Here is a 14095-nt window from a genome sequence, read left to right on the forward strand (position 1 = left end):
AAATACAAATATTACATGATTATTGAATATTTCTACATAAAAGTGGTAACAACTGACTTGGCTCTTGGCTGAAAAACTAATAAACTAATCTTTGATAAAACTTAAGAATGCCAAGACCTGTGAAAGAAACTAGAAATAAAAAATATGTGAAGTAACGATCCCTACTTTCAATAGATATAGTCCATAAGATGCTAGGAAACAAAACATGATCAAACGTTTTTGCTGCCTTCTAATGAACATAACAGATTCTGGAAAAGGCTCTCCAGAACTGTGCCAAAATGGTGAGTGTTGGAGGATGTATTTTGACACCTCTTAACCTTAGGCTCCAAAATAAAGTAGAGCTCAAAGAGCTTAGTCATGAAGCATGACATACCAAGATAATATAATTGAACCTTCAACTACAAACAGTAAATGGCTTGTCTCTGCCTTTTGAGATGTTCTGACCCAGCCTCATTTGACCTGCTTGTGGATGGAGGGTTTTAACACATGCATCAAATCAGAGAAAGAATGGGTCCAGTTTGTAAGAGAAATCGTCTCAGCTCCGGGCTCTTTTCAACAAATATCTCAGTGAGAAGAAGCCAAGGACCAAAGTCTGCCAAAACCAACCTTTTGAATTTCTTGGGTCAACCTTCCTTGACAGGTGCCATGCATAGATGCCTTCACCAACGTGCAAAGCTACTGATCCAAGAAAGACGAGTCTGATGGTCCACATTGATTGAAATATAAAAAGACTGAAGGCTCTCACCCAACCTACTGGTCCAACTGGGGGCAGGAAAGCAGCGGAAAACAATGCTGACATCCCGATTACAACAAAAAGCCACACATACATAGTTGGCCCATCTAATTCTCTCTTTTTTCTTTCCTGCCAATATGCTATAGTTGCAGCTAAACCATCTCGAGGGCTCACCATAGGTACATAGCCAAGCTCCTGCCTTGTTTTCAGAGTTGAAAAGTAATGGGTCACACCAATCTGTTTGAAAGGTTTCATTGGTCAGAGATCTAAATAACATTGCAGTCACAAACCTACAGACTATAATACATGGTTTGAAGTTTGAACTTAAGATATGCATAGTGGCATACAAAACGAGAGAACACAAGGCTTGTGAGCACCTGGGCAAGGCTCCTATTATAAGCGACAAAGTGATATTCACATAGTGTTCTCCGAATGGAGCTTTCATGTTGTAACCATGAAACGTGATCCCAGCATAATGTATTGTATCTCTGGGCTCATTGTAGCAATATGGCCTTCTTACAATTGAATATTAGAACTCAAATTACTGAAGGCCTTACTTTCTTTGGTTATAGTAAAGTCAGAAGGTAGTAAAAGCAACTGACAAAGGAAAAGATGTCCATTACTTCCGAATGAGATAGATAAACCTATGTTGATTTTGATTGCTGATAATAGTCAGCATTTAGTAATTTTCCGGCAACAAGCAAAAGGCTGGAGTTTGTTATGAAAATGTAGAAAACTCTATCAGAAGAAATGCAAATTTTAAACTAATTAATTGGCCTTATCACCTAAACTACAATGAATCTCCACCATTGTGTAAAAGGAGAAGGAAAGATAAGGTTTTCATCCTATTTCCTGAGGGGCTTGATAAATTGTGAAAATGCTTTATGGAGCCAAAAAATTCGGTATACGAATTGTCAATAATAGCAAAAAGTTAGTAGCAATAACATATTCCATTTTATCTTCTTTAAAAGATAAGCTAGATGGTATTTCCTGAATTGAATCATCGTGATGGCCCATTTCACATCTCTGGTGAGTTTTCCACCATAACATTATTAGCTAAAAAGTGAAACTGGTAAACAAATGGAAGTCAAGATAATTGCAATATTATGATTTGTCCACTTCAGAAAAAATTACACGAAGACTAAATGAGATCAGACAACATTAGTGAAACAAGTGGTACTCTCTGAACATGTGGTAAAGATAGTTAAGTAGTTGTATTTAAGATCAGTGTTTACAGCTTTGCATATAAAAATCGGCCTGACTATGTTTAAGTGTTGGTCAGACAAAGTTCAGCATTTTATCTTTGACAATGCTTCCATACCAGTATGGACAGGACAAGCGCAGTGATCTCATCTGTTTATTTCTGAGGCAACTCATAGACAATTCAACAAGAAGCTGGTTGTATCTAGTCATGAAAATTGCAGTTAAAAACTGCAAAAAGATAATAAAATTAAAAGATATGCACATGTTTTGCATAGAGCTAGCCCTTTCCTTATCATGGTAATTGTGTAAAAAGACCCTTCTTTTATATAATTACAGATAAACACCTCCTTTATGCAAGAAATACCCCAATATGACCTAGGTTATCTTTCCATCACCTATAATGGAACATTTATACATTTTTTCCCATGCCTCCCCTTGGCCTTTTCAAACTTCTAACTTGGGAGCTACTAGCACAACAACTCAAGACCATTATAATTAGGTTTGAGCTCCTTGCCACCACGATTTCTAAGGTTGCGATCTAAATTATAGCTCAAGCACAATAGGCAACGCCAAGGAACACGAGTCCTCGCTTGATAGGAGCTCCAAAGCTTAGTTTCCAAAATTATGAACAGGTGTAGGAGTAGGGAGGTGGATATTTTAGAAACATTTTTAGTAAGAAAGGGATGAGGAAACAGGCACATGTTCAAGATTCCAAGAAGTTTCTGAAGCAGACGCATTACTCTATGAAGAAGATTCTGAGGTTCAATGGGCCACATGGATATAGACATGGAAAAAGCCAAAATACATACCCCATTGTAGCTATTGTAAGCTTATATCTGAGTTCCCATCGAATAATTTTTCCAATGAGGGAGGAATCGACCTCCAAATATATAGAGGAGCCTTTATGTGAAAGTAAGCTGTAAAAGAAGGGGCTATATACAAAACTCTCAGAAATATTAGCTAAAGTAGAAGTTTTCTTTGTAATAAAGATAACCCAACTTTTAATGAGGTAGATCACGGTACAGATACCTGTTTTCATATATAAATGAATTTTCACTTTTCTGCTCTTGGTTTATTATTTCTTGTATTTAGTGAAAAAGACTACAACTAAGCAGCAAGAGAACAAAGATCTCTAAATAACTCTTAGACTGAACATGTCCTTGGTAATAAGTTCAAACAAATATATGAGACCATAACACCTCATACAATAGATTTGATGAATTAGGTCTTCAAAGTGGAAGCATCCCAATGCAACTGCTATATTCAACGAGGCATTACGTTTCTTTTTTATGACGATGGATCAAACTTTAGCACCACTAAAATAAGATCCTAATATAACTAAACTACAGATATATAAAAATAACTTTCAAGATAGAAAATATAGGCCCTACTAATGGCAGGCATATGAACCAAAACTTTAAAATAAGACATGCATATACAGTACCATATGAGAAAGTTCATAATGTTTATATGATCTAGCAGACTTCACCAAATAAGGTTGAACATATTGTATTAGCTTTTTCTCATGACTGTTGGTCCTTACCATCAGATATGAAATATGGCTGACCAGCAGTGACAGGCTGTCCTTCTCTCCCGAGAATGTCATCCAGAAGCCCCATGCTTGGTGATATCAGGGCAAGCACAAGGTTTTCAACATAGACCCAGTCTGTCTTCACACTTGGACTACCAACTTTAAACAATAACAGTCCCATCTTTGCAAGGGAAAGAATCCTTGGAAGGTGCCTCTCCTCACCTGGTCCATAGATACCAGCAGGACGGATAGCACAGGTATAAAGCCGAACACCATTTTTCTTCCTAGAACAAGGAGAAAAAAGCGCATCAAAATATAGTTCTTAGCTATTTATCAATAAAAAATAAACTCAAGGATGCATGAATTATTCATTAGGGACATAAATAAGACCTACATATATTGATACACACACACACACACACACACACATTAACATATATGTGTATATGTACATTTACATGTACATGTGTATATGCATATGTATACACACACACACAGAGGCAAACAACATGCACACGCCTGCATGTACATACGCAAGCACATGAACAAATTCATGCATGCATAGACACAAATGGATGCACACGTATGCTAGCTGCCTCAGAAACCATATGCAAAGCCATACGAGATTCTTTCTTTACAGGCTTACAGCACAAGTCAAAATGACATGGAAAGACATAGTCCCCCAATTTAATCTACATACAGACGCAAGAAGAATGTGCAGGGCCATGTTTCAAAACAGAAAACAAGATTACTTAGATGGACGACCATTGCTCTTCAGAACTAGCTGTTCTGCAACAGATTTACTACGAACATATGGATCAATATGGTCATCAAAAAGAAAATATGGTAAAGCTTCATTTCTGTTTACAATCTCCTTTCCCCCAAAAACCACATTGTAAGTACTTATATAGACAAGCCTTTTTATACCAAACTCATGGCAGACATCTAAGACATTGCAGGTTCCATTTATGATAACCTCATCAACATGCCTGGCTTGAAGCATTTCCTTCCCTGACATACCATACGAAGCAAGGTGAAAAACACAATCTGCCCCATGCAATGCTTTCTCAATATCCTTTTTCCGACTCACATCACCTGCAACATTCACAAGAACAAGAGGTTTGGTACTGCTATTGTGTTTATAGCTAGACTGGAAATCAACTCCACGATAAAAAAAGAAATTCAGATTATATAATGCATTGCTAGCTATGTCAGGCCACAGTTGAAATCCCAGATCATCTGCTGAACAGGACAAGAAAATTAGGGGCTAAAGACACTCCACAAAATTATAATGTAAATCTAGAAATTTTTTGAAGTCAAAATATAGGTAGTAGAGGTGTCTCTGCTGGTGCTATGTCATGTAGTCACCCATCACTTTGGAAAATTGGAAAGAGAAAACATAAATAAGTTTCAATATGGCAGTGATTGATAATAGGGTGATGGTCAATAAAATCAAACATATTCATCCAACAATCTTTCTACAACAAAAACTCTTCACAGAGTTTTTACATGTTAATGCATGGCCTTGTTGGAAGACTATTTATTTATTTATTTATTTATTTTTACATGACAGAGATTATCAAAATATTAGAAATGGAAAGATGAATTAAATAATTGCCCCTTATTACCAAGATTATAGGCATGTAGAACATATGATGAAGAAGAAAACAAGAGTAACCACAATAAAAAGGAAAAAGAAAAATTTATGAAAAGTATAAATCAACCTCCTTGTAAACTGATCATAGTGAGAATCTTATACTGCCTTGTCTGCTCTATGCCTGCTAATGGGATCTGGACTGTATGTGTATTTCAACATTCTACTTGCAAAAGTCCACTATAAAGACTTCTAAGAACCTATTAAATAAGAACACTGTGCTACCTTTCTTGTGTGTCCTTGTAATCATGCAACTCCAATCATGCATTTAAAGAGCATAAAGTCATGAATAGAAAACCCTGACAAAATCCAAAACCAAACATTAAAAAGCAGAAGAGAGGAAACAGTGACACAGTCAAAAAAATTACTCTGAAAGAGGAATTTGAAACTCAGGAAGGAAAAATGTTAAGAAATGAAGGTTAAACCCCCATAACTAGATGTTATCATTAGTATCATTAGTATGTAAAGATTGAACCAGGCATATATATAGATTAGTGAAAAGACTAGCATCACTCAAACAAGACATCTTAAGCTAAGAAAATAAACAATCTCATCATTCTGTGTTACCTCCAATAAGTACTTTAATTTAGATGGTGCTGGTTATAGTTACGCATGTTTTGGGTAGTCCAAAGTTGAAACTCAAGTCCATAAGAGTAAGCACTGATTGTTTAGTTTTTTGTATTTTTTCCATGTGGGACTAATGGAAGAGGATAGAAATTTGTTTTCTTTTAGAACTCTAAAATCTTCTACTTTGTCGCATCCCAGGCTTCCAGTCCGCTGTCAATCTGCGCGCATGCCCTGAACCCGCGTGACCTCGCCCACATCAGATCGCTCACGCCTGCGTCCAGTCCGCGTGAATTCAAATCGTGCCTCCTGCACAAGCCAAGCCAGCAACGCCCAACCATTCTTTTCTCTTTCTTGTGCATTAAATACACCATGGGCCCCCCATAAACTTCAAACTCTCCCTCTTGTAGACCTCATGCTGGCTTGTGGACCTCTTTTGGCTTTTGGCGCATGGGTTTTGGTTTACTTGGGCCCAATTCCACGTGTTAGTGACAGAGAGAGGGCTCCTGGACCTCTTGGCATGATGAGGGGGCTTGGGTTTCTTTGGAGTGACACCATGAATCGTAGCCATTGATTGGAACATTACTTCTAAGCTCTTAGATGATCTTCCTCCCCTTGATGTGGTTGCTTTTAGCCATTATACTTGGGTCTAAATCAGTTTGAATTAACTTGAATGGACCCAATCTACCAATTACCTGCAAAAGCGATTACGAAGCATCAAATTCAAACGAATATAAATTAAATAACACAAAATTTAATACTTCTAATATCCTATTTCATGTATTTATCACACTTTTATTCAACCAAGTTTGCATTCCCTTTTATTTGGCTTTGCTATATTCTATAACCTTGCTGTGTGAATTTAAAGGATGTGATAATTGCCTTAAAACATTAAGCTGGATAAATTCACACCATATCCTGACTTCTTCCAATATGCAAACTCTTGAAATTCCATCATCGCTTTGGACTGACCATCATAATTGATCAACTCAGCAAGGCTAACCACATATTCATGGCAGCATGTAGGAAGAGCTCTATGGTATCATGTAAGCAAAGCAGGATAAGACCTCACTAGCTTCACCTCTTCTGTGCTGTGTCTTTCTTCCTTTGGCAATGTTACCAGTAATCTCCACATGAACAAACTCCATCCTGAAAATGGTGGAAGCGAACTGGATCCCGTATTACAATGGTCTTGCCTTCACTCTTAGCAACAAGCTTCGCAAAGGTGTGGCAATCACCGCAGATCCTCAGATTCTTCATGATCCTTATGGGCTTTCCTTTTGTTGAGTTCATTACCCCAAATGCAACAGCCAGCTTCTCACTGTGATACCGAAGTGACTCTTCTTTTTGCTCTCGTCCTAGATCATGCAATACAAAGTCTGTGTTGGGAACATATCCCAAGTGAGTTATTCTACCGACCAATCGGTTCAGCTCTTTTACGATACAATCCATTTTCAGATGTGACGTGTCTCCTACAATGAAGACATGGATCTTTTTACCAACTTCAAGCCAGCTGCGACCTGGCTCTTTCCTCACCCCTCGGTCTCTCATGGCTTTCCTCACTTGTTCGACATCACTCCATTGGCGTGAGTCTGCATAAATGTTAGACAAGAGTATGTAAGTTCCCTCATCACCTGGTTCCAATTTGAGAATCTCCTTTGCTGCATATGCTGCCAAGTTCACATTTCGATGAACTCGACAAGCACCAAGAAGAGTTCTCCATATAACCGAATCTGGTTTGAAATTCATCTCGTGAATAAACTTCACAGCTTCCTCAAGCTTCCCTGCCCTCCCAAGAAGATCAACCATGCAACCATAGTGCTCCCTTCCAGGCTCTATACCGAAGAGTTTCTCCATCGACCTAAAATAGTACCACCCTTTTTCAACAAGACCTGCATGACTACAAGCAAACAGAACACCCACAATGGTAATATAGTTTGGTTTTGGCCCAATGACTTTCATTGATTCAAATAGTCTCAATGAATCTGCACTTCTCCCATTCTGAGCCAAGCCTGAGATCATTGTGCTCCACGAGATCACATCCCTTTCCGGCATCCTCTGAAACAAGGCATCTGCCTCTTCTAAGCTCCCACATTTGCAATACATATCAAGTAGAGCATTGTCAAGAATCAAGTCCCGCTCATACTTGAGCACATGTACATGGACTTGCTTCCCCATCTCCAACAGCACCATTCCAGTGCAAGCTCTCAAAACACTAGTCAAAGTCCCCTGGTTTGCCAAAAAACTAGCCCTCTTCATCCGCATAAAGAGATCTATAGCCTTGTAGCCATCCCCACCCTGAGCGAAGCCCCCAATGATCGAATTCCATACAATCAAGTCTCCCGTGACCATTTCACTAAAAACTCTATACCCATGCTCCAAATCTCCAAACTTTGAGTAGATATCGATAAGAGAACTCCTAACAAAGACATCCGACTCCAACCCAAACTTAATTATACAACAGTGGATCGACCAGAGGGTTCTCAGTGCCATGCAGGCTCTTAGGATTGACGAGAAGGTGTACATGTTAGGTCTAATTCCATATCTCTGCATCTCGACTAAGAGCATCAAAGCTTCCTCCTTTCGTTCGAGGTTGGTAAGCGCCGAAATCATGGTAGTCCAGGATACCACATTTCTCTCGGGCATTTCATCGAACACCTTCCGTGCTTCATCCAGGAGGCCGAATTTGATGTACATGCTCACCAACGTGTTGGAAAGGAACAATTTTGGGCAATGCCCATCAGAGGATAGGTGGTGGTGGATAAGCCGGCCATCATCGATAGAGCCACGGTTGAGGCAGAGTTTAATGAGTTGGGAGTAGGAGATGGGATCGGCGCGGAGGCCATGGGCCTGGAGGGAGGCCATGGCGGCCATTGCAGCGGGGAGGGGACCGTGGAGGCATAGGTAGGAGAAGGATTCGATCAAAGGGTGGTGGGGCGGGGTCGGGTTGGGGATTGCAGGGATGGTGTGAAAGAGGGAAAAAGAGAGGTATGTGAGAGAAAGAAGAGGAAGGCGAGGAGGGCGGAGTAATAAGATGGATCTGGAGAGGAGTTTCATATGGGGGGTTTGGATTTGGATCGGGATTAGAAACTCTGTCGTCGCTGCACCGCATATCCTCGGTGTCAGCAGCACCGGAGGGGCGTTCAAACGAAAGCGTGGACGGCCGAGGAAGTACGGGCCCAATGGTGCCCTCGCCCTTCCGTTCACCGCCGTTTCCCCGAGCGGGTCGGCTCCACCGGCGGCTGCCGGAGGGTTCTCGCTTTCTTCCTCTGCTGCCGCCACTGCTGCAGCACAAGCCATGAAGAAAGCAAGGGGTCGGCCGCTAGGTTCCAGCAAGAAGCAGCAATTGGAAGCTCTGGGAAAAATGGGTCAATAGCCCACAATTTCAAGCTACAATGGCGCGAATGCTGACATGCACCGCCCGCATGGTATGATATTGCATAAATGGGCACTTAACCTTGCTCTCCGTACTTATTTGGTTCCCAAGTCTCATGGGAAAAACCTCGATTATCTAAAGCTATTTTGGATGAAAATCTAATGCTTAACTTTAGAGGGTTGATGTCAAATTGGTAACCTATTGAAATAATTTTCTCAACCCTAATGGAGCATTCCCAACTTAGAGATATTCTGGTTTTTAATAATCGACTCACGTTTGATCTGAAGAGGTCTAGGGGGTGCTGATGAGTATACTTGTTATTTTTTGAAATCAAGATTCTTTTATCGGTCAGGATCATTAAGTTGTATCCTGATGATATGATGTAATAAATGGTTTTTCCTTGTGCGCTTTTGGCTAGAAAATAATTTTTATTTGTTAATGTGAAAGCATATCTGGTGATTTAGTTGGATTAAATTTGACTTTTAAAAGGTGCTATATCAGTATCGGTAAGCTCTTTAGGTTTTGATGAAATCCAAGATCAAAGAGAAAAAAAATTTGTGGTATTGCCCATGTTTAGATACTTCGGAGATATAAAGAGAAAAACTCCAAACACAAGAATTATGTTATATGAGGCCTCCTAAAGGCAACTTGACTGACCAATTGAACCTGTTACTTTTCTAGTTTCAATAAAGTTTTTCATCTTCCTTAGCTTGGTTTCCAAAGTGAGACGTAGTTAATTGTTAATGTGAGACTTATCACTTTAAGGAGACATAAAAAGAGGACTTATCACTTTAAGAAGACGGAAAAAGAGGACTTCAAAAAATATTTCCTTAAAAAGATTTACTATCAAGATTAAAAAGTTCACCACCTTAATATTGGATCCCATACCAGTAGCATTCTGCTACAGTGTTAGTAATGCTTAGTACTGGGTCAATTGGCATACCGAGACTTAGTACACCTCTGGTACCGAGTTTCAATTCAAGACTGGTATAGTATGGTATGCTCGGTGCAAGATGGTAGGCATTGGTAGAGTGAACCATGATTTAGATTTTTTGCTAAACCCTTTCCAAATTCGGTTTGGATTAAATTCGAATAGCAATTCTATTATTTCATTGGGTCCAAATCCAAATTTTGATACCAGTGTATAAATCTTGCTAGATTCTTATCCGAATTTAAAATCCAAATATCAATCGATTTTGGATTCAGATTTCTCTAAAATAAACCAGAAGTCCTCAAATTTGAACTAGTAACTTTTTACTCATATATCAAGTACATACTCAATCACCAAGCTGCAGCATATTTTCTACTTTATATTGATAGTTAATTTAATTCATTTATATAACTTTGAGTAATTATATAATAATTTGATGTATATTGCAGTATTTTATATTTTGATCATTATTTTTATAAAAAATATCTTTATAAAAAAATAAAAATTGAATATACCTTGTTTTATTTTATGTGATGTAATCTATTCATGAGAAAAGTCCAAAAGATTTTGATTTCTCTTTGAAAAAATAATTATCATGGGAGTTGCACATATAAATTCGAATTGATCAAGAAATTGATAAATATTTCAATATGAATTCAATTTTTTTATTCAGCATGAAATAATTTGAAGTATTTATTCAGTACAAAAATATTTATTATTCAATTAAATTACTTAAATTCTGAATGTGTACATATTCTTATATTTATAGTAATATAATAATAAATACATAAATAAGTAAAGATAATAAAATTAAAAATTATAATAGAATAATATTAAATATGCACATTAGTAATTAATAAAATATTTACTATTAAATTATATTAATTAATTCTACATATTTATTATTATTATGATATTATAATAAAATATTAATAATAACATTAAATTAGTTCTGAAAGATTAGACTAAATTTTGACTCTATAAAAAATATCAATTTATTCAAAAATTTATTGTAAAAAAATAGTTAGAATATTAATAACTTATATATGTTTGTATATTTGTGTATGATTTTTTTTACAAGATTTTGAAAAGTATATAATTCATAATTATTTTATTTATGCTATAATTAAATGTAATCATGATATTTGATGTAAAAATTATTAATATTTTTATCAATTTTTATCTTAAATATTTTTTGATTTTTGATATTTTAATATAAACTTGATTGAGGCAACGATGGGAATAGCTAGGTCGGTCTTGATGCCAGTTTAGTTTCTTATGTGTTGTCTGCAATTGCATAGTAAATCATGTTAATGTACTTATGATTGTATGGTTAAGGCTGATTTCCATGATTGATTTTGCTAAAATCCAATTCATATCTGAATCATATCTAGCTTATATTTGTATTTGGATAAAAAATATGGATATGACTAATATCTGATTTGTATCCATATTGTTTCAAAATAAATGCCCTAGCTGATTTGTATCCATATCCATTTAGAACAAATGTGAGCATTTATTTTGATATTCTTTTAATATTCGTATCTACATTCAAATTTATAAAAAAAAATATGGATATAAATATGGATATATCAGTATCTAATCTATATCCGATCCATTTTCAGCCTGACTAAACAAAGTAGTCAGATGTGGAATAAAGGGACGAAGCAATATGTTTGGCACTTTTTTCTTAAAGTTTAGCACATTGCTCCTATGAGATCTCATGAGTAAAATTAGATAAATATAAAGAAAATAAACCCTAAAAGTCTCTTAAGAAACATAGTTATGCCTTATGGAAAGTTCCAGGCAGATATATATGCCTCCCTTGTGTCAACTCATGTCAAGATCCATCTGATTCAAAGTTTGATCTTGAGCTTTGGTTAGCCAAGAGAGTAGAGGCTAATTTTGGATGTTATGTATTTGCATTATTTTTTTTTACAATTTTAGAGAGAATCTATTTTGACCTGTGAATTTCAATTCATGATTAACCTTGGATATTTGGCTAGGTGAATCCAAGTTATGATTAAAGAACTGATCATTGTATCAGTGATAAGCAATCATGATAGTGGAAAACACAGTTATAATTTCAATAATTTGGAAATTAATTCTGAAATAAAATCCTCAGATCCTTCAATCTCTCCATTAAAGGATCATACCACATGAATTATCACTTCTAAATTTGTAAGATGCCCCTTTATGGACCTCTAGAATTTCCAATGCCTTTTCTCCTATGAATCCCTAGGGACCTATACATCAATACCATTAAACATCTATCTGTAGGATTAAAATCATTTATCATCTCTTCAACTTGATGGATTCTGCAGATGGAGGCACGCTAAAATGCTTTCTGCCACCTGATAATCTCATCAGCTTCTTTTCTGATGTAGATTCTGGTAGCGAGTTGCCATATCAAATTCATATAATCTTTCATGCTGATACTAGTTGTAAATCATACCTGTTAACCAAATTTTCTTGAAGATCTAAACTGATACTAGATCTGCTTTGGCAAAGATTTGGAAAGAGAGAGCATGAGAGTTATTTCTTCTTATCTGATTACAACAGATATTTTCCTTTTATGAGCAATGCAAATAACCAATCTGTTCCAGGAATAATAATTAGGTGAGTGTCAGTATTGAGTGTTGTGAGCTGGTACATTGTGGGTTCACAGGAAAAGAACGTGCCAGCTCAAGATTGACTCTTTCCATGTTTATTCAATGTGGTACAAATTCCGGCAGGTTCAAGTGATTCTTGTTAGTTAATGTCAGGGCCCTTTTTAATCCACATGCTTACCTTTTTTTTACGTAGCTAGAAAAAAGAGGAATGATAAAGATATTAATGAAGAAGTAAAAATATATATGGGAGAATCCAGGAACAAAGGCAATTGATCTTGAGGTCTGCATGTGTCATGCCTATATTTCATATATATCAAAAAAAAAACAAAATTTTGTGACTTTTTTCCAGAGAATGCTATGTGTGTTATGACTGCTACTTGATTAACATATTTGGACATGCATGAATCGATTAGTTTTTGATTCATACATGGTAACCCATTTTAAATTTTGGAATCTGTTTTTTGTTGTGCGTCAAAACCACACTTTTGGGAAAAAAAATACATATAAATGATTAAAGAAAAAAAAAATTCTGAGGCTTTTAAGTATATCACTCAATCTAACAAATGTGTACCTAACTATTGTCATTTCTATGTGGTGTGGGTAGGCTGTGGGGGGACCTTCCTTAATAGTCCCACATCGGGCAACTCTGGTGTGTGCATGTGCTTAAGAGGAATACGAGCACACCTTCCCTCACGAGGCACCTTTTGCCCAAAGAGCGAAGGACAAAACCGTGAGGCCGTCCGCATAACGTTGGTCTGGGGAGGTACAACCCCCGATGGAGCCCGATCAGGAGCTCCAGGGACAACCTCCGGTGGGGACCACGGGGCACGCTCCCTGTCCGGACCTAGCCGAAGCGGACAATACTTCGTGGGGCGGAGCATGCGGTCTCCGACGACCTGCTTGACACGTGTGCACAACAGTGGCGCGCTAGGTAGGGGGCACCCGCCCCCTGTCCTCACGTGCACCCTCCAGAGTGGGGGGCATGTTGTGGGCAGGCTGTGGGGGGACCTCCCTTAATAGTCCCACATCGGGCAATTCTGGTGTGTGCATGTACTTAAAAGGAATACGAGTACACCTTCCCTCACGAGGCGCCTTTTGCCCAAAGGACGAAGGACAAAACCGTGAGGCCGTCTGCGTGATGCTGGGCCGAGGAGGTACAACCCCCGGTGGGACCCGATCAGAGACTCCAGGGACAACCTCCGGTGGGGACCACGGGGCACGCTCCCCGTTCGGACCTAGCCGAAGCGGACAATACTTCGTGGGGCGGAGCGTGCGGTCTCCAACGACCTGCTTGACACGTGTGCACAATACTATGCTTACAGTTCCTACATTAAACTAAAACTTGTCTTTTTACTTGTAATAAACATAAATTCTGGCTATAAAAACAATCATGATGTATGTAACGAAGACCGGTCATATGTTGTAACCAAGAATGAGTAACCTTTTCTATATTTTTCTGCTGAAGATTTCGTAGCAGTTTTTCTAAACGTT

At 37.8% G+C, this 14095-nt stretch overlaps 2 protein-coding genes across 5 annotated transcripts in view; both read right to left on the reverse strand.

Annotated features, from left to right (window-relative positions):
* Positions 1–136: 136 nt before the first annotated feature.
* LOC105049396 (uncharacterized) overlaps positions 137–14095 on the reverse strand; it is a 28081-nt gene continuing 14122 nt past the window's right edge. The window contains exon 5 of the mRNA XM_073262262.1: positions 137–970. Coding sequence (XP_073118363.1) covers positions 536–970 — 435 coding nt within the window. The 3' untranslated portion in view covers positions 137–535. The remainder of the gene's footprint in view (positions 971–14095) is intronic.
* On the reverse strand, positions 3570–9298 carry LOC105049394 (pentatricopeptide repeat-containing protein At2g03880, mitochondrial). Of its 4 annotated transcripts, none has more exons than XM_073262261.1 (3): positions 5689–9298; positions 4488–4562; positions 3570–3751 (listed from the first exon to the last, which is right to left on the reverse strand). In XM_073262261.1, exon 1 carries the CDS (start codon positions 8983–8985, stop codon positions 6802–6804), a length of 2184 nt encoding a protein of 727 aa, XP_073118362.1. In that variant the 5' UTR covers positions 8986–9298; the 3' UTR covers positions 3570–3751; positions 4488–4562; positions 5689–6801. The 4 variants fall into 4 exon arrangements, with proteins under 4 accessions (XP_073118362.1, XP_073118361.1, XP_073118359.1 ...); XM_073262258.1 differs by lacking the exon at positions 3570–3751 and having other exon boundaries at positions 4456–4562; positions 5689–6380; positions 6598–9298; XM_073262259.1 differs by lacking the exon at positions 3570–3751 and having other exon boundaries at positions 4456–4562; positions 5689–6380; positions 6568–9298.

This window comes from Elaeis guineensis, chromosome 8 (genome assembly GCF_000442705.2).
Source record: "Elaeis guineensis isolate ETL-2024a chromosome 8, EG11, whole genome shotgun sequence".
In the NCBI taxonomy this organism is placed as follows: domain Eukaryota; kingdom Viridiplantae; phylum Streptophyta; class Magnoliopsida; order Arecales; family Arecaceae; genus Elaeis; species Elaeis guineensis.

Excerpts from the sequence above, each read along its gene's own strand:
- LOC105049394 (XM_073262261.1), bottom strand. The coding sequence starts at position 8,985 with ATGGCTTGTGCTGCAGCAGTGGCGGCAGCAGAGGAAGAAAGCGAGAAC.